This window comes from Tauraco erythrolophus, chromosome 3 (genome assembly GCF_009769465.1).
Source record: "Tauraco erythrolophus isolate bTauEry1 chromosome 3, bTauEry1.pri, whole genome shotgun sequence".
Lineage (NCBI taxonomy): Eukaryota > Metazoa > Chordata > Aves > Musophagiformes > Musophagidae > Tauraco > Tauraco erythrolophus.
The window spans coordinates 104,942,803-104,960,997 of NC_141467.1; the positions used below are offsets into that span (position 1 = coordinate 104,942,803).

The window sequence follows — 18,195 nt, forward strand, 5'->3', positions numbered from 1 at the left end:
GAACCCACAAGCCTCTGCTTACTCCCAGCTCACTATAGGACTGCTGTGAAACCAGAAGACACCTACCACTATAGACGTAGAATGCTGGAATGGGTTGGGTTGGAAGGGACCTCAAAGATCATCCAGTTCCAACCCCCCTGCCATGGGCAGGGACACCCTCCACTACACCAGGTTGCCCAAAGCCCCATCCAACCTGGCCTGAACACTTCCAGGGATGGGGCAGCCACAGCTTCTCTGAGCAACCTGTGCCAGTGCTTCACCACCCTCAGAGGGAGGAATTTCTTCCTGAGATCCCATTGAAATCTCCCCTCTTTCAGTTTAAAGCCATCACCCCGTGTCCTGTCACTCCACACCCTTGTCCAAAGCCCCTCTCCAGCTTTCTTGCAGGCCCCTTTCTTGGGCACGCTGCCTTAAAAACATCCCTGCACCATCCAGCATGTAACAATCTTTTTCTATTAGACCATACATGTCTTCCTGGGGAAAAAAAAAACACAAATAATAAAAAAAAGACTTCAAGCACACATAGGAACAGTCCAGCAATAACTCAACAGCTGTAAAAACCCAGAGGATAAGAGTAGTTCAACACATGAAGCTGCAAATACACTGCCCAGGGTTGAACCCTCTCAAAGAAAAGCCTTAAGGTGTAAAAGATTCAAAGCCATAAACTCGAATTCCTAATCACAGGAATCGAACCCACAGGATAATCATGGAGGTGAACACGAAGGGTCAAGCTCTGCTGGATTTCGCCGCTCGGCCTCCGTGCTAGAGGCCAGGCTGCCAAGAGGAAGGCAAACGCCGGAACACGCCGGGCAAGTGCCTCGCTAGTCCTCGGCCATAACTGGATGCCCAACGAGCAGCACCCACCGTGCCAAAACTCACGTGGCGATTTCTGCTGCCTCCGAGAGCTGCCAACGGCACGGGAAGGAGCAAATCGAGTCCTTTGGGACCCCCTGAGACGATGGTACGACAGAGGTGGCACTATCAGCAACCACCTACCCATCAGACACCAGTATTTAGCACCTGATGTCCCAGCAGGAAGGGGAAAGCCTGAAAGCACAGTAGAGAAAGAACTGTTGAACTTACATCGTTGCGTCCGTCCTGGTTTCGGCCGGGACAGAAGCAGTTTTCCTTTTTAGCAGCTGGAAGAGCTCTGTGTTTGGGATTTAGTCTGGGATTTGATATGAGAAGAATGTTGATAGCTCACTGATGTTTAGATCTGGTGCTGAGACATCAAGGACCTTCCAGTTTCCCATGTTCTGGCCAGTGTGCAGGAGCACAACAGGCTGGGGGGACCATGGCCGGGACAAAGGGCCCACAAGTCTTAGCTTAGGGCCAAATTGGCCAATGGAATATTCTGTATCATGCAACCTCATGTCCAGGATATAGATTAGGGTTGACCAGGAAGCTGGAATTCTCATTTTCTCTCTTTTCAGGACTCTTCTGGGACTCTCAGAATTAGAATCATAGACTCATAGAATGGTTTGGGTGGGAAGGGACCTCAAAGATCACCCAGTTCCAACCCCCCTGCCATGGGCAGGGACACCCTCCACTACACCAGGTTGCCCAAAGCCTCATCCAATCTGGACTGGAACACTTCCAGGGATGGGGCAGCCACAGCTTCTCTGGGCAACCTGTTCCACTGCCTAAGAAAGGCAGCCTAGGAGTCCTTCAAGAGCTTCGAGTGAATGGATCCCAGTGTCATTCCCCAGTCCAAATAACTGCTCATCTACCAGCATGTCATTCCTCTCCACTGCAGAAAGCAAGAAAACTTTAGAAGCCATTTCATAATTACAGTGAGGAAGCAATTTTAACTCACTAAGGCACCAGTGTCCGTGCTCCCACCAGCACAGCAAGGCACGGGGAATAAGATCCGTGGCATTCGTGAAGTGAGGAAGAGTATGTCACACGTGCAAACACACATATCCGCACAGGAAAAGGCAGGCAGGACGTTTCCTTTTGCTTTTTAGTCACTTTAAGGACCAAACGGAGACACGTTTTTCCAGCAGGTACCGCGGTTTGCAAAGCAAGAGAGCCACAAGGCATGGTCACCCGGTTCTCTCAAAGCAGATACCAGTTTCCACATCTCTGAGCTGAGACTGGAAAGATCCCAAGGTGGAAAATAACATCAGTCACTTCAACACAGACAACTCTCAACTCCCATAAACCAGGGTTCTGCCTGTGCTACGCTTGGCTAACCTCTATCAGGAACTGTTCGATAATTTGATCCATTTTTGGACAGAGGAATGAGCTACGTGTTCTCCCAAAGTCACTTCCAGATCTATATTCCTTATTTTTTTCCCTCCCCTACTTTCTCTGAACCCCTTTATTTGCCAACTTTACTTTGTTCAAAGCCAGCAGCACAACGGTGTTTCTGCTCTATCTACATATTTTCAGCCTTATGCAGAAAAATCTTTTCCGTATGGAAACACTACCTTCAATCCAGGATCTAGGATTCAGAACACATTCCCGAAAGACACAGACTTTTGGCAGCTGCCAGTCAGGCTCCTGGGGGGGGCAGAAGATTTTGATCCATTTTGGATATTCTTAACCTATGTGAAGCTTCATTTGGTTGGACACACTTTATCCACAGGCAGCTTATAAAACAAGATGTTTCCCAAGCCAAGGGAGCTTTGATGGGTGCAAGGAGCCTTCCCACAGCAGCAGCTTCAGCGCCGTGACCTCCTCTGCGACGTCATGAAGGTTTAGTTGATGACTCGTACTGGACATGTCACACTAGAGAAAGGTCCCCATCAAGCAGTTCATGAGGTCTGAGGCCTAAATTCACGCCAGAACAAGCAGCAGACAGTTCCTGTGCTCCCCATCCCACACGTCACCATCACCCAAGGAAGAATCACAGAATCACAGAGTGGTTTGGGTTGGAAGGGACCTCAAAGATCATCCAGTTCCAACCCCCCTGCCATGGGCAGGGACACCCTCCACTACACCAGGTTGCCCAAAGCCTCATCCAACCTGGCCTTGAACACTTCCAGGGATGGGGCAGCCACAGCTTCTCTGGGCAGCCTGGTCCAGTGCCTCACCACCCTCAGAGGAAAGAACTTCTTCCTTAGATCCCATCAAAATCTCCCCTCTTTCAGTTTAAAGCCATTGCTCCGTGTCCTGTCACTCCACGCCCTTGTCCAAAGCCCCTCTCCAGCTTTCCTGTAGCCCCTTTAGGCACTGGAAGGTGCTGGAAGGTCTCTCCGGAGCCTTCTCTTCTCCAGGCTGAACAGCCTCAACTCTCCCAGCCTGCCTCCATAGCAGAGGTGCTCCAGCCCTCGGAGCATCTCCGTGGCCTCCTCTGGACCCACTCCAGCAGCTCCATGTCCTTCTTGTGCTAGGGACTCCAGAGCTGAACACAGTATTTCCCAGGTGGGAAATTTTTTCCAAGAAAAGCCTTGTTGCCTCTACATGACCATCACAGCTGGATCTGGCCCTGTGCTATATCCACCACCTCTGGTTTCAGAGAGCAGAGGAGAGCAACCACAGCGCGAGTATGACCGAGATCTCCAACCATACCTTCACGCACTGCAGAAAAACTTCCACCACAGCGTCTGGAGGTGCAGCCTTCACGCCTCTCCAGACACCAACGGGTTTGCTGACATCCTTAAACCAAGCAAGACTCAGCCCCAAAGCCAGGTGACTTCTGGAATGCTGGATCATCAATGCCACGGCACAAATGCACATCTTATTCTCCCTGCCCTTTCCGTGAGCCACGGGAGTTGGTGTCTTTTCATCCATGGAAACCCAGCAACAGCTCAACGCAGAGCTGGCCACCCAAGAGCTGTAACCACACGAGTCAACTCAGCAGCTGACGTGCAGAACATGAAACCACAGGAGCGTCCTCCCGAAAAGAGAAGCTCAACAGCTTCACTTTTGGAGACGGATCACAGCTCCGCGTCACCGGCCACCCTCCCAGCCGCGAACGAGTCCCGCAGAGGCAAAACGCGCTTCATGATCACGTCACCACCGAAGAGGAGAACCTGATTTGGGGCCAGAAACATCACCACACCGTTCCACACACACGTAGGCGCAGCTCCAAGACGCTGATTTCTGTTCTGACAAGCACCAACCCAAAGCAGCGGGACACGGAGCCAAACTACCTGTTAGGAAACACGACGGACTCGGCATTCCTCTAATTATTGGTGGTTTAAGCAAATTACAAACAAAACCTAGAGCCCACGGACATGGCACTGGGACACGGGTGCATCAGGTAGGTCTGTAGGTGCTAGAGGAGTATCTCATGACACGCACGAGCTCCTACCCGGTGCAAAAAGAGAGATTAGTCTTACAGATGTATCACTGCCTCCGCCATCCTCTTCCTTTCCTGAGCCTCTTTGACACCTGCAAGCCCAGCAAAACCACATTAAAAGCAAGAAGCAGCTTTAAAATGGCCTTGTCTGGAGATGTCAAAGTACAAGCCAGCCCTGGGCTAAGGCAGAAGTCTTCCTCCAGCCAAACGTCTCCTCAATGTTCGCTCCAGGACCACCAACAGCACGTTCATCTCCTGGAGGAACCTGGTAACCCGTTCCCAAATCCAAGAGCCCCGTCACCCCGTGGGACGGCTGTTCCTACCTTCCTTGGTGGAGACCTGCAGCCTGCAGAGCCTGTGCTTGGTGATCTGCACCAGGCCCTTGGGTGAGGAGCGTTTTGGCGTCACGGAAGGTTTCCCCCGCGGGGAGTTTTTCTTCCGGAGATGGAAGTGGCTTTTCAGAGGGGCGGCAGGCGAGGAGCTGTTCTTCTTATCCGTCAGGGAACTGCGAAGGGAAACACCACATGGTTAGAAGAGGGCAGAGAGGTGACCGAAACGCACTTCATCGCCGTGCCTAGAGCTGAGGAGAGAAGCTGGGTCACTAAGCTCCACGCTGCTCCATGCTGCTCCTCTACTAAATGATGAGAAGCAGCACAGAACAGAAAACTGCAAGCAAACACGCAAGTGTGATGAATTTCTGGCGAAGCACAGCTGGACAACGCGGTATGACAGCCCAACTCAACTCATTCCCTTCTCCTTTCTGCTCACTCTTGGGAGTGCTGGGTGATGAGAATCTCAACATTAGCCAGCACCGTGCGCTGGCAGCCCAGAAAGCCAACCGTGTCCTGGGCTGCATCCAGAGCAGCGTGGGCAGCAGGGCGAGGGAGGGGATCCTGCCCCTCTGCTCTGCTCTGTGAGACCCCCCTGCAGTGCTGCCTTCAGCTCTGGGGTCCCCAACACAAGAAGGACATGGAGCTGCTAGAGTGGGTCCAGAGGTGGCCACGGAGATGCTCCGAGGGCTGGAGCACCTCTGCTATGAAGACAGGCTGAGAGAGTTGAGGCTGTTCAGCCTGGAGAAGAGAGGCTCCAGGGAGACCTTCCAGTACGTTCCAGTACCTGAAGGGGCTACAAGAAAGCTGGAGAGGGTCTTTGGACAAGGGTGTGGAGTGACAGGACACGGGGCAAATGGCTTTAAACTGGAAGAGAGGAGATTTCAATGGGATCTAAGGGAGAAATTCTCTGAGGGTGGTGAGGCACTGGAGCAGGTTGCCCAGAGAAGCTGTGGCTGCCCCATCCCTGGAAGTGTTCAACGCCAGGTTGGATGAGGCTTTGGGCAACCTGGTGTAGTGGAGGGTGTCCCTGCCCATGGCAGGGTGGTTGGAACTGGATGGTCTGTGAGGTCCCTTCCAACCCAAACCATTCTGTGATTCAACAGACGTGGGGGAGAAGATGCTGCCCTGTCGCGAGATGAAGGGGGTCTCACCTCCCTAACTGCCAAAACATCCAAAACAATCCCAGCTTCTCCATGCACCTTGCTCCAGAGTGATCTTCTGAGGCCAACACACCTCAGCAAAGCAGGAGGGCAAGACAAGGACAGAAACCTGCTGCGAAGTGCTGAGTGGAGCAGCTGGGAAACAGAAAGCAGGAGTCAAGGCATTAGATCCTCAGACAGTGCCACCCCACCAGCTCGCTGCATCAGTTAGAACAGTTATTCAGGTCACGGTCCTCATTTTTCCAGAACTCAGGCTTGGAGTCACTGCAGTGAGAAAGGAACCAAACCAAGTGCCCACTATGGTGAGGGCACCTCTGAATTCAGTGATCAAGCAGAGGTCACACAGCTGTGCCACCAACCCCCACCCCATCCCACTGAGCCCTTCCCTGCAGCACAGCCTGGGTTTGCATCCAGCCCCACCGAGAAAACCAGCACAAAACAGCTTTCCCACCAGGAACACAACGTCACGAAGCCCTCACGGCACTTCCATGACACATCGGAGTTTGGTCCCAATCTCTTATCTGTTTCCCCTCAACTTCCAGCCTTTTACAGATAACTTGACCCACACACCTTTTCCTTCCACCAAGCTTTATTTACAACCTTCCCACTGTACTCTGTCCCTATTGGACATGGCCGGGGGGGAGAACTTGGTCCTGGAGACCCCAGGAGTATCTGCTAGTCTGCCACAGCACGTTCTCCCAAGGTAGCTACGACAGCCACAGACCTGGCACTGACTCGACAAGAAGGAAGAGCAGGAGAAGAAGGCAGGACACTTTGAATTCCTGGTGGACAGCACAAAAGGATGGCACTCAAGGGAGGAAAGTGCCAGTAGAACATCAGGGACAGCGCTTCTTCCCGGCACGTGGAGCTCCCTTCCCATCCCCGCTCCACCCCAGGGTGTGCACAAGGCTTTACGGGGACAGACCGTTCACAGCGCGGCGACTCGAGGCACTTCTCCTTTCGCCAGCCCCCAACGCAACAAGGTTATGGGAGTCTGAAAACAAATCCCTAAGGAAAGATGGCTATTTCCTTCCCTTCGGATATCAGTCTGTTATTCAGGTCAGGGAGGAGCCTTCTAAGCGCTGCAGCAAAGTTTTCGGAGAAGAGGGATGGGAGACGAGAAGAAAACCCAGCTCTGTTTGTAAGATTAAACTCAGAGTCACACAAACTTTCCCCAACACAAGAAGGACATGGAGCTGCTGGAGCGGGGCCAGAGGAGGCCACGGAGATGCTCCGAGGGCTGGAGCACCTCTGCTCTGGAGACAGGCTGGGAGAGTTGGGGCTGTTCAGCCTGGAGAAGAGAAGGCTCCGGGGAGACCTTCCAGCACCTCCAGTGCCTAAAGGGGCTACAAGAAAGCTGGAGAGGGGCTTTGGACAAGGGTGTGGAGTGACAGGACAAAGGGAAATGGATTTAAACTGATAGAAGGTAGATTGATTGGATATAAGGAAGAAATTTTTCACTCTGAGGGTGGTGAGGCACTGGCACAGGTTGCCCAGAGAAGTTGTGGCTGCCCCATCCCTGGCAGTGTTCCAGGCCAGGTTGGATGGGGCTTTGGGCAACCTGGTGTGGTGGAGGGTGTCCCTGCCCATGGTAGGGGGGTTGGAACTGGATGATCTTTGAGGTCCCTTCCAACTCGAACCATTCCATGATTCTATGAAACTTCTAAAACAATTAAAACTTGAGGCCTTCCAACCCCAGATGCCTCCAGACAGAACAAAGTCACCGCACTTGGAAAGGGACAGGCAAATACACCTTGCAGGGTACAACAACCCCCCTTGGAATTCCACTCATACGTCTAACCGTGACTTCCGTGGAGCCAATGGACACAAAACCACAACGAGCATGATGACGTCGCTCCAAAGACAACCAGCAACTTACCCCAAACTTCCTCTTCTCCTGATGATTTTTGTCCGACTCTTCACTTTGTAACTGGACAACACGGCATCACCCAAGGAGGACCTCGGCCCCCCGAGACTGACGGGCGCAGTGCTCGGGGCAGCGCCAGCTCGAGGAGGGTTGGGGGCTGGAGGGTTTTTCTGATCCTCGGATCGCCAGCTGAACGCCGACTTGGAAGTGGAGGGCAAGGCCTGCAGGCTGGAGGCTTTCCACTTGTACTTGCTGGGAGAAACTCCCAGTTTGGTCTGCAGTCCCGATTTCTTCAGCTTTGCTCCCAAGTCAGCTTTTGGCGACAGTTTAACACCTCTGTCCGCTCCACCAGCGACCTTCTTCGCGCTTTCGGAAGCTCGAGGGCTGACCCACCTCTTCACAGCCCGAGAGCATTTCCCAGGGTTCGCCACCCACGTGTAATTTGTTTTCCTGAACTTTGGAGACTTGCTGGAGACAGGTGTTGAGGCAGCTTTGGGGAGTACGGAAAACCTGCTCTTTGCTGGAGTCGCCCCAACCTGAGCGGGTCTGAAGCGCGTCTCGCCGTTCCCGAGGAGCTTCGGCTCCCTGGAAGCATCCTTGGCTTCCTCACGGCCAGAGTGCCCTGGAGCTGGTGGTTCCGCCTTCCTCCGTGCCACGTGCCGAGCGGGCTCGTGACCTGGCAGCACCGAAGGCTCCCGAGGCTCCGATTTCAGCGCCACGGCGCTCTCGCTGGCGCTTCCGCAGGAGGCGGAGGAGCTGCCGGCCGCGTCGCCGGCCAGACACACCACCCTGGATGGATCCGACACGCTGACGGACGCCGAACTCACGAAGCGGTGGGAGGAACTGAATGAAACGGAGAGAGAGAGTCTCCTCTCTTCATCCCGGCCGGCGTACGGGGATTTCTGCACGTTTCCGCCGTCACCTGGAGCGGGAACCACCGCTTCCAACCCGGAAAACTCACAGTAAGATCCCACGTCAGCAAAACGTTTCGCATCTCCAACGGCGCCAGCTCTCTCCGGCAGCTGGATCCCCACAACTATGTTACCATCCGTGGTGAAGTCCACGTGTCTCTCCGGGGATAATTCCGCCGGCTCGCTCTCCCCACGGCTTCCAAAAGCCCGGGACGTGCTGGCACTTCCACCACTTCCACCGTCGCGCGCCGATCCCGGCGGCCGGTTGACGAGCGAATATTTTTTCTTCCAGGAGTGAGCCTGGCGCAGCTGGAAATCCCTGGGAGCCTGCTGGGAGTACCTGGCCGAAAACCTCCCCCTCCTGCCGAAGGCGGGCTGCCGGGGGTTGTTCCACCTGGGCAGCGCGGCCGGCGGCGGCCGCGGCGCGTCCCCGTGCGTGTTTTTGTGGTCGTCGATGAGACCTACGGAGAAGACGACGGCGTCTGTTAGTAACCAGTGCCGCGGGAGACCGGCAGCACCACGGCACTGGTTTTCCTCCCGCTGCCGTGAGGGCGGTCGCTTCGCACGGGCCACGGTGCGAAAAAACAACTAGCATGGAATCATGGAATGGGTTGGGTGGGAAGGGACCTCAAAGATCATCCAGTTCCAACACCCCTGCCATGGGCAGGGACACCCTCCACTACACCAGGTTGCCCAAAGCCCCATCCAGCCTGGCCTGGAACACTGCCAGGGATGGGGCAGCCACAGCTTCTCTGGGCAACCTGTGCCAGTGCCTCAGCACCCTCAGAGGGAAGAATTTCTTCCTCAGATCCCATCGAAATCTCCCCTCTTCCAGTTCAAATCCATTGCCCCATGTCCTGTCACTCCACACCCTTGCCCAAAGTCCCTCTCCAGCTTTCCTGTAGCCCCTTTATGCACTGGAAGGTGCTGGAAGGTCTCCCTGGTGCCTTCTCTTCTCCAGCCTGTCTCCAGAGCAGAGGTGCTCCAGCCCTTGGAGCATCTCCGTGGCCTCCTCTGGACCCGCTCCAGCAGCTCCGTGTCCTTCTAACTCCCCCAATCCCCATGAAAGTCAGTAACAAAAGCGATTTCACCACGCAGGTCTGACCCACAGGCTCACCAACACGCTGCCCTACCGGTGTCACCCACCTTTTGCCACTTCGTGCTCTTTTTCATGTGCCAAAACAGATGCCTGAACTATCCTTTTTGCAGCCTGATTTTTAAAAAAACACGAATTTTATTTCCAGATACCTTTTCAGAGCAGCCTCTGAGGGTCTCCTCATGCGCTCAGCCCAGCACAGCCACCAGGGTCCTTTAGATTGGATAAGATCTTGAAGATCATCAAGTCCAACTGTGAACCCAACACTGCCAAGACCACCACTAAACCACGGTCCTCAGCACCACATTTACACCTCTTTAAACACCTCCAGGGATGGTGACTCAACCACCTCCCTGGGCAGCCTGTCCCAGTGCTTGACAACCCTTTCAATGGAGAAATTTTTCCTCATATCCAATCTAAACCTCCCCTGGCACAACTTGAGGCCATTTCCTCTTGTCCTATCGCTTGTTATTTGGGAGAAAAGATCAACCCCCACCTCACTACAACCTCCTTCCAGGTAGTTGTAGAGAGGGAGAAGTCTCCCCTCAGCCTCATTTGCTCCAGGTAGAACAATCCCAGTTGCTCCTCATAAAACTTGTGCTCCAGACCCTTCACTGGTTTTGTGGCTCTTCTTCTTCACAGCAGTGAGGAGGAGGCTCTGCAGCAGCTCCAGCTTTGCTGTTGAGTCACCGCACATTCCTCTGCCAAGCCACCACACCTCCCAGAGCTTTGCTCTGCTAAGGAGGTCCTTGAGATAACAGATCTGTGTCAGGGAGGGTCTGCACTTGTTGAGCCTCAGCGTGGAGAAAACTCTTTCAATAAAAAAGATTAGCAAAAGACTTGGGGGGAGGTTGTCCAGCCTGGAGAAGAGAAGGCTCCAGGGAGACCTTTCAGCAGCCTTCCAGTACCTAAAGGGGCTCCAGGAAAGCTGGAGAGGGGCTTTGGTCAAGGGTGTGGAGTGACAGGACACAGGGCAATGGCTTTAAACTGAAAGAGGGGAGATTTCGATGGGATCTGAGGAAGAAATCCTTCCCTCTGAGGGTGCTGAGGCACTGGCACAGGTTGCCCAGGGCAGTTGTGGCTGCCCCATCCCTGGCAGTGTTCCAGGCCAGGTTGGATGGGGCTTTGAGCGACCTGGTGTAGTGGAGGGTGTCCCTGCCCATGGCAGGGGGGCTGGAACTGGATGGTCTGTGAGGTCCCTTCCCACCCAAACCATTCCATGATTCCATGAAACACATCCCCCCCACGCTCCGCCGCGTCGAGGGGCCACGAGAGGGAGGGCGAGGGGCGCACACACACACACACACCCCCTCCCCCGCCCCGTGCCACCAGCCCCGGGCCTGCGGGGCGGCCGGGAGGGTCGCAGGAGGGCGGGGATCCCCTCCCCCACCATGGGGACCTCCTACCCCCCCCAGTGCTCCCTGCTCTCTGCTCCCCTCCCCGTTCTCCCGAGCACTCCAGGGTCCCTCCCCCACCCCCCGGGCCCTTCCCAGCCCTCCCCCTCCCCGCGCTCCCCTCCCTTCCCCCCCCCGCCAGACTCCCGGGTCCCCCCTCACAACCCTCCCCTCCCCCCCAGCCCCCCGCGACCCCCTCACGACCCGCCCCTCCCCGCTCCCCGCACTCCCGGGTCCCCCCCGAGCCGCCGCCATTCCCGGCCGTACCCTGCAGCAGCCGGATCTGCCGCCACAGCCGCTCCCTCTCCGCCATCCCCGCAACGCTCCCGCCTCCCCCCGCCCCGCCGCGTCATCGGCCCGCGCCGGCTGTTAGCCGGTCACGTGAGGCACCCGCCGTCACGTGACACCTCCTCCGGCCGCGCCGACCGTCGCTTAGCAACGGCGGCACCGAGGCCCCAGCGGCCCGGCGGGGCCTGAGCAGGGCCCCGGGCCGGGCCGAGCCGTCCCCTGAACCCAGCCCCGGACCCCGGTCCGGGCTGTCCCAGCTGCCTCCCGTCCCCAGCCCAGCCTGGCCTGGCTGTCCCCAGCCCCTCTTCCCGGTCCGGGCTACCTTGGGCTGACATAGAATCATGGAATGGTTTGGGTTGGAAGGGACCTCAAAGATCATCTAGTTCCAACCCCCCTGCCATGGGCAGGGACACCCTCCACTACACCAGGTTGCCCAAAGCCCCATCCAACCTGGCCTGGAACACTGCCAGGGATGGGGCAGCCACAGCTTCTCTGGGCAACCTGTGCCAGTGCCTCACCACCCTCAGAGAGAAGAATTTCTTCCTTAGATCCAATCTAAATCTCCCCTCTTCTAGTTTAAATCCATTGCCCCTTGTCCTGTCACTACACGCCCTTGTCCAAAGTCCCTCTCCAGCTTTCCTGTAGCCCCTTTAAGTACTGGAAGGCTGCAATAAGATCACCCCGGAGCCTTCTCCAGGCTCAACCACCCCAACTCTCCCAGCCTGTCTCCAGAGCAGAGGTGCTCCAGCCCTCGGAGCATCTCTGTGGCCTCCTCTGGACTCGACCCAGCAGCTCCGTGTCCTTCTCGTGTTGGGGACCCCGGAGCTGAAGGCAGCACTGCAGGGGGGTCTCACAGAGCAGAGCAGAGGGGCAGAATCCCCTCCCTCGACCTGCTGCCCACGCTGCTCTGGATGCAGCCCAGGACACGGTTGGCTTTCTGGGCTGCCAGTGCACGGTGCCGGCTCATGGTGAGCTTCTCACCCACCAGCACTTCCAAGTCCTTTTCCTCAGGACTGCTCTCAATCCATTGCCCGCCCAGCCTGTACTTGTGCTTGGGATTGCCCCGACCCACGTGCAGGACCTTGCACTTGGCCTTGTTGAACTTCATGAGGTTCTCACAGGCCCACCTCTCCAGCCTGTCCAGGTCCCTCTGGATGGCATGGGGCAGCCACAGCTTCTCTGGGCAACCTGGTCCGGTGCCTCACCACCCTCAGAGGGAAGAATCATCACCCTCATAGTGAAGAAGTGTTCCCAGTCTCAGCCTGGCCCAGCTGTCCCCATCCCCTGTCCCTTGTCCAGCCACATCCAGCCATCCTTTGTCTCCTTCTCTGCTTGATCTGGCTGTCCCCAACCCCTGCCCCCAGACTGGGATATCACAGCTGTCCCTTGTCCCCAGCACAGCTTGGTTCAGCTGTTCTCATCCCCTTGTCACCATTCCAGCCTTATCCAGCTGGCCCCATCCCCTATCCCCAGAGTGGGCTACTCCAGCTGTCCCCTGTCCCCATCCCAGCCTGGTCTGGCTGTCCCTATTCCCTGTTCAGCCTTATCCAGCCATCCCCTGTCCTCACCCTCTGTCCCCTGTCCAGCTAGGGCCTCTGCCCATCTCTGCCTTCCCCCATTAGAAGCATCTGCCCGCAGCCCACCACCAACCCAGCCCGCACCTGCAGGGGCAAAGGAGAGGATCTCCTGGTGGCCTCATAAGACCAAAGCCTTTGATGACATTTCCCACAGCATTGTCCTGGAGAAACTGGCTGCTCATGGCTTGGATGGGCGTATGCTTTACTGCTTAAAAACTGGCTGGATGGCCGGGCCCAAAGAGTGGTGGTGAATGGAGTTAAGTCCAGTTGGTGGCCGGTCACCAGTGGTGCTCCCCAGGGCTCACTATGGGGGCCAGTTCTCTTTAATACCTTTATCAATGAGCTGGGCAATGGGATCGAGTGCACCCTCAGTGAGTTTGCAGGTGACACCAAACTGGGCAGGAGTGTTGATCTGCTGGAGGCAGGAAGGCTCTCCAGAGGGATCTGCACATGCTGCATCGATGGGTTGAGGCCAACTGTGTGATGTTCCACAAGGCCGAGTGCCGGGTCCTGCGCTTGGGTCACCACAACCCCGTGCAACGCTCCAGGCTTGGGGAAGAGTGGCTGGAAAGCTGCCTGGTGGAAAAGAACCTGGGCATGTTGGTCAACGACCAACTGAATCTGAGCCAGCAGTGTGCCCCGGTAGCCAAGAAGGCCAATGGCATCCTGTCTTGTACCAGAACTAGCGTGGCCAGCAGGACCAGGGACGTGACCATCCCCCTGTACTCAGCACTGGTGAGGCTGCACCTGGAATCCTGGGTTCAGTTTTGGGCCCCTCACTGCAAGACAGACCTTGAGGTGCTGGAGCGTGTCCAGAGAGGGGCAACGAAGGTGGTGAAGGGTCTGGAGCACAAGTCTTGTGAGAAGGGGCAGAGGGAACTGGGGTTGTTCAGCCTGGAGAAAAGGAGGCTGGTGGGAGACCTTCTCGCTCCCTACAACTACCTGAGAGGAGGTTGTAGTGAGGTGGGGGTTGGTCTCTCCTCCCAAGTAACAAGCGATAAACAAGAGGAAATGGCCTCAAGTTGTGCCAGGGGAGGTTTAGATTGGATTTTAGGAAGAATTTCTTCTCTGAAAGGGTTGTCAAGCATTGGAACAGGCTGCCCAGGGAATTGGTTGAGTCACCATCCCTGGAGGTGTTTAAAGGGCACGTGGTGCTGAGGGACATGGTTTAGTGGTGGACTTGGCAGTGTTAGGTTCACAGTTGGACTCCATGATCTTTGAAGGTCTTTCCAACCTAAACAATTCTGTGAGTCTATGATTTCCAGCAAGAAAACTTCAATTTCAGACAGTAACCTTGAGAGTCTTTATTTCTCATACTTCACCTGTAATTGTCTAAAATACTTCGCAGGAGAACCAGTCCCGAAGCTGAGCTGCAAAGGTTACTTGTGCTAGTGGAGAAAACCGTAGATGTTTCCAGCTTCCTGCAAGAACGGGCAAGTTTGGCTCCTAATTTAAAGCCTTCGTTGTGCGTTAGATGTGCCGCGGCGTTGGCAGCGGCAGAGCAAAACGGCTGCTGCAGTCGGCGTAGTTTTGAGGCACCGTCTGAGCATGAATTTGCACCTTTTCATTAAGCAAGAAAAGGGGGCAAGTGGCTCTGAAAGTCGTGGTTTTATGGGCAGCTCTCAGGGAGCTTCATGTTCCCTCCCATTACTCAATTCCATAGAAACCAAAGGCAAATCCGGGAGCAGAAGGCAGTTTTCTTGGGTCCGGTCCCAGTCCCTATCCCCTAAAAAGACTTTCTTTGACCTGAACTGTACCCCCTGAGCACATGTCCCACCCTGAAAGTCAGATGGTCGCGTGTTACCAGTACAAATCAGGAATATCCACAAGATGTATCCATCCAACTGAGAGCACAATCGGAGAACATCATTTACGGGGTCATTATACTGAAGGAGTTTGTTTTGTGCATAATTTCATTCTTCCCTAAGGGAATAAACCCTGTAACTTTAAACAAAGCCGTAGCAGAATCTGCAAAGGAGATAAAAATCCAGACTAAAATTATTTTGGAAACAATTTGGGGAAAAAAAGCTGAGCCAAGTAGCTGTACCAGCACAACGCTATTTCCTTCTAAACACTCCCGTGACGGAGACTTTGTAAAAGCAACCGATCATCAACCTCGAATCGTTGAAAACAGAAGCCGTCCCTTGGGAATTCTCGCTTCCCGTCGCAGTTAGGGAGCTCTGCCTGTCCCAGCTCTGAGCAAACGACGTCCCCAGAGCAAGCCTGCCATTTGCCTGCTCGAAAGGCAGAGTTAGTGAATTATTTACGGCGTTGTTTAGCGGCCTTTTCAAGGAGCTCAGCGGCGGAATGTGGGGAAAAGCCAACCTGTAGGATTAAACTAGTGAAGGGTTTGGAGAACTGGTCCTATGAGGAGCGGCTGAGGGAGCTGGGACTGGTCAGTCTGGAGAAGAGGAGGCTCAGGGGAGACCTTATGGCTCTCTACAATTACCTGAAAGGAAGTTGTAGGGAGATGGGGGTCATAGAATCATAGAATCATAGAATCATAGAATGGTTAGGGCTGGAAGGGACCTTCAAAGGTCATCTAGTCCAACCCCCCTGCAAGGAACAGGGATATCTCCAACTAGATCAGGTTGCTCAGGGCCTCGTCCGACCTGGCCTTGAACGTCTCCAGGGATGGAGCATCCACCACCTCTCTGGGCAACCTGTTCCAGTGTTCTACAACTCTCATGGTAAAAAATTTTTTCCTAATGTCCAATCTGAATCTACCTCCCTCTATTTTAAAACCATTACCCCTTGTCCTATCACAACAGGCCCTCCTGAACAGCCTCTCCCCATCTTTCCTGTAGGCCCCCTTGAGGTACTGGAAGACCGCTAGAAGGTCACCCCGGAGCCTCCTCTTCTCCAGGCCGAACAGCCCCAACTCTTTCAGCCTGTCCTCATAGGAAAGGTGCTCCAGCCCTCTTATCATCTTTGTGGCCCTCCTCTGGACCCTCTCCAGCTGGTCCATGTCCTTCTTATGTTGGGGGCTCTAGAACTGGACGCAATACTCCAGGGTCGGTCTCTTCTCCCACGTTAGGAATGGCAGAACGAGAAGGAATGGCCTCGAGTTGTGCCAGGGGAAAGTTAGGTTAGATATCAGGAAAAATTTCTTTCCAGAGAGGGTTGTGAATACTGGAACAGGCTGCCCAGGGAGGTGGTGGAGTCCCCATCCCTGGAGGTGTTTAAGAACCATGTGGATTTGGGGTTGAGGAACATGGTTTAGGGACCCTGACAGTGCAGGGGGAACGGTTGGACTCGATGATCTTGAGGGTCTCTTCCAACCAGATGATTCTTTGATTCTATGAAACGACTTTGTGCAGATGGTAGCAAAGGCTCCAAAATACAAAGCAGCTGGGGAGCTTGGCCGTTATTAGCCTCCACTGAAGCCCTAAGACTCCAAAAAAATCCCTACAGCCTCTCTTGTGGCAAAGCCCTGCGCGTAGGGAACCAGGCTGAGGACCAGGTGGGCAGAGGTGGCAGATCTTCGCCCTTTCCGCGGCCTCAGATCAGCTTCGATGGACCACAAAGCCCCACCCAGAGTTTCGTAACCACTTTTAACTGGCTGAAACGGGCACTTCTGCCAAAAGAAGCCTCCTCCGCTCCCAGCTGCTCGTTCCCTCCCTTGTGCTGGCACAGGGAGTCGAGTGGCTTGCATAAATGAGCTAGAACAGGCTGCTATGGATTAAAATTAATTCAGCGCACGCAGAGGAAAAGCTAATTTTTAACACAGGGAAGCCATGTACCCACCACTCCCACGGAAGCCAACCTCGGGAAAGAGTGAGCTCAAAGCAGCGGCCCCCGAAACGTGTAACTGGAAAAAGCGAAGTACGGGGCAAGGCAGTGCTGGTGGGTCTTGGGCTACCTGGGATCTTCCTTGGATACTCATTGGGTGCATCCTATAAGGAGAACTTTGGTGGGGTGGGGGCATCCAGAAGAGCAGGGACACCGTTTTAAGCATGAACTGGATCTTCTCCAAAAAGCGGAGAGGAGCATCCTGCCTCGGGGCAAACAGTTGGCATGGTTTCACGTATCTCCCCTGAGATGCCTGCAGAGGGCATAGGCCAAACAACGATGCTGCATCGCTAAAATAAACACTTTTTTTTTGCTTTTCAGCCCACAACCAGAAGGCACTACATGTTCAGCCGCCTCGCCACTCCATGCCCGTTACCAGCAGCACATCTGGAAGCTACAGGAATTCCCTTGTTCTTTGTTCCTAGCCCTACGCTTGCCTGACACTTGATTGTAAGTCTAATTTAATTTAAAAAAAAAAAAAAAACAGTAAAAAGCAAGTGTAGGGTTTTGAGGCTGAGCTGGCAGGGTGTCTACGTGTGAGAAAACGCCCCAGGGAGGGTAGCACATTTAAGAGAAATTAAATGGTCTCATTCAGCCCAGAATAAACATGGTGCTAATCCCTGTAATGGCCTTAAACTGTCACCCGAGCTGGGATCCAGTGCCGAGCTGGCACTAGGACCCAATTAAGCTGTTCACACGTTTGAAATCATGGTCTCATCAGCTTCGGGTTCATCTGGAGTCTCTTACGGATTGCTTTCCATAAACCTGCTGAGACAAGCTAAAACACCAAACTCCGTTAAGCGCTGCACCAGCAGATTGTGGAGACCTGACGATGGGGACGACTGGGAGGCACTGGTGTTTCTGTCGCCTGCTCCTGTGAGTGGGTTTATGAAGGCACAGGGATCTCCTCGGATCCCTGGATCTTCCAGCATTGTCTAAAACACCCAGCACTGCCTGAGATCCATTTGCAGGAGTGTTGTGTGTAGGACAGTGGAGTAATTATTCCCTCTGGGGGCAGAGAGGAAGGAGAAGGAGAAGGAGCATCTGAATTTGCTGTGGAAGGAGACCAGGAGCCAATGCAAAGCTTCAGGAGGAGATGTGACATGGGACAAGCAGCACAGAATGGTTTGGGTTGGAAGGGACCTCAAAGATCATCCAGTTACAACACCCCTGCCATGGGCAGGGACACCCTCCACTACACCAGTTTGCTCAAAGCCCCATCCAACCTGGCCTGGAACACTTCCAGGGATGGGGCAGCCACAACTGCCCTGGGCAACCTGTGCCAGTGCCTCACCACCCTCTGAGGGAAGAATTTCTTCCTCAGATCCCATTGAAATCTCCCCTCTTTCAGTTTAAAGCCATCACCCCATGTCCTGTCACTACACACCCTTGTCCAAAGCCCCACTCCAGCTTTCTTGTAGCCCCTTTTAGGCACTGGAAGGTGCTGGAAGTTCTCCCCGGAGCCTTCTCTTCTCCAGGCTGAACAGCCCCAACTCTCCCAGACTGTCTCCAGAGCAGAGGTGCTCCAG

The 18,195-nt window shown here is 54.7% G+C and overlaps 1 protein-coding gene across 1 annotated transcript in view; it reads right to left on the reverse strand.

The window, feature by feature from the left end:
* Positions 1 to 11,322, reverse strand: part of ZC3H3 (zinc finger CCCH-type containing 3) — a 199,282-nt gene extending 187,960 nt beyond the window's left edge. The window contains exons 1-3 of the mRNA XM_086609604.1: positions 11,277 to 11,322; positions 7,621 to 8,980; positions 4,573 to 4,754 (exon numbers count right to left, since the gene is read on the reverse strand). Of these exons, the coding sequence (XP_086465730.1) occupies positions 4,573 to 4,754; positions 7,621 to 8,980; positions 11,277 to 11,322 (1,588 nt within the window). The remainder of the gene's footprint in view (positions 1 to 4,572; positions 4,755 to 7,620; positions 8,981 to 11,276) is intronic.
* Between the last annotated feature and the right edge of the window lie 6,873 nt (positions 11,323 to 18,195).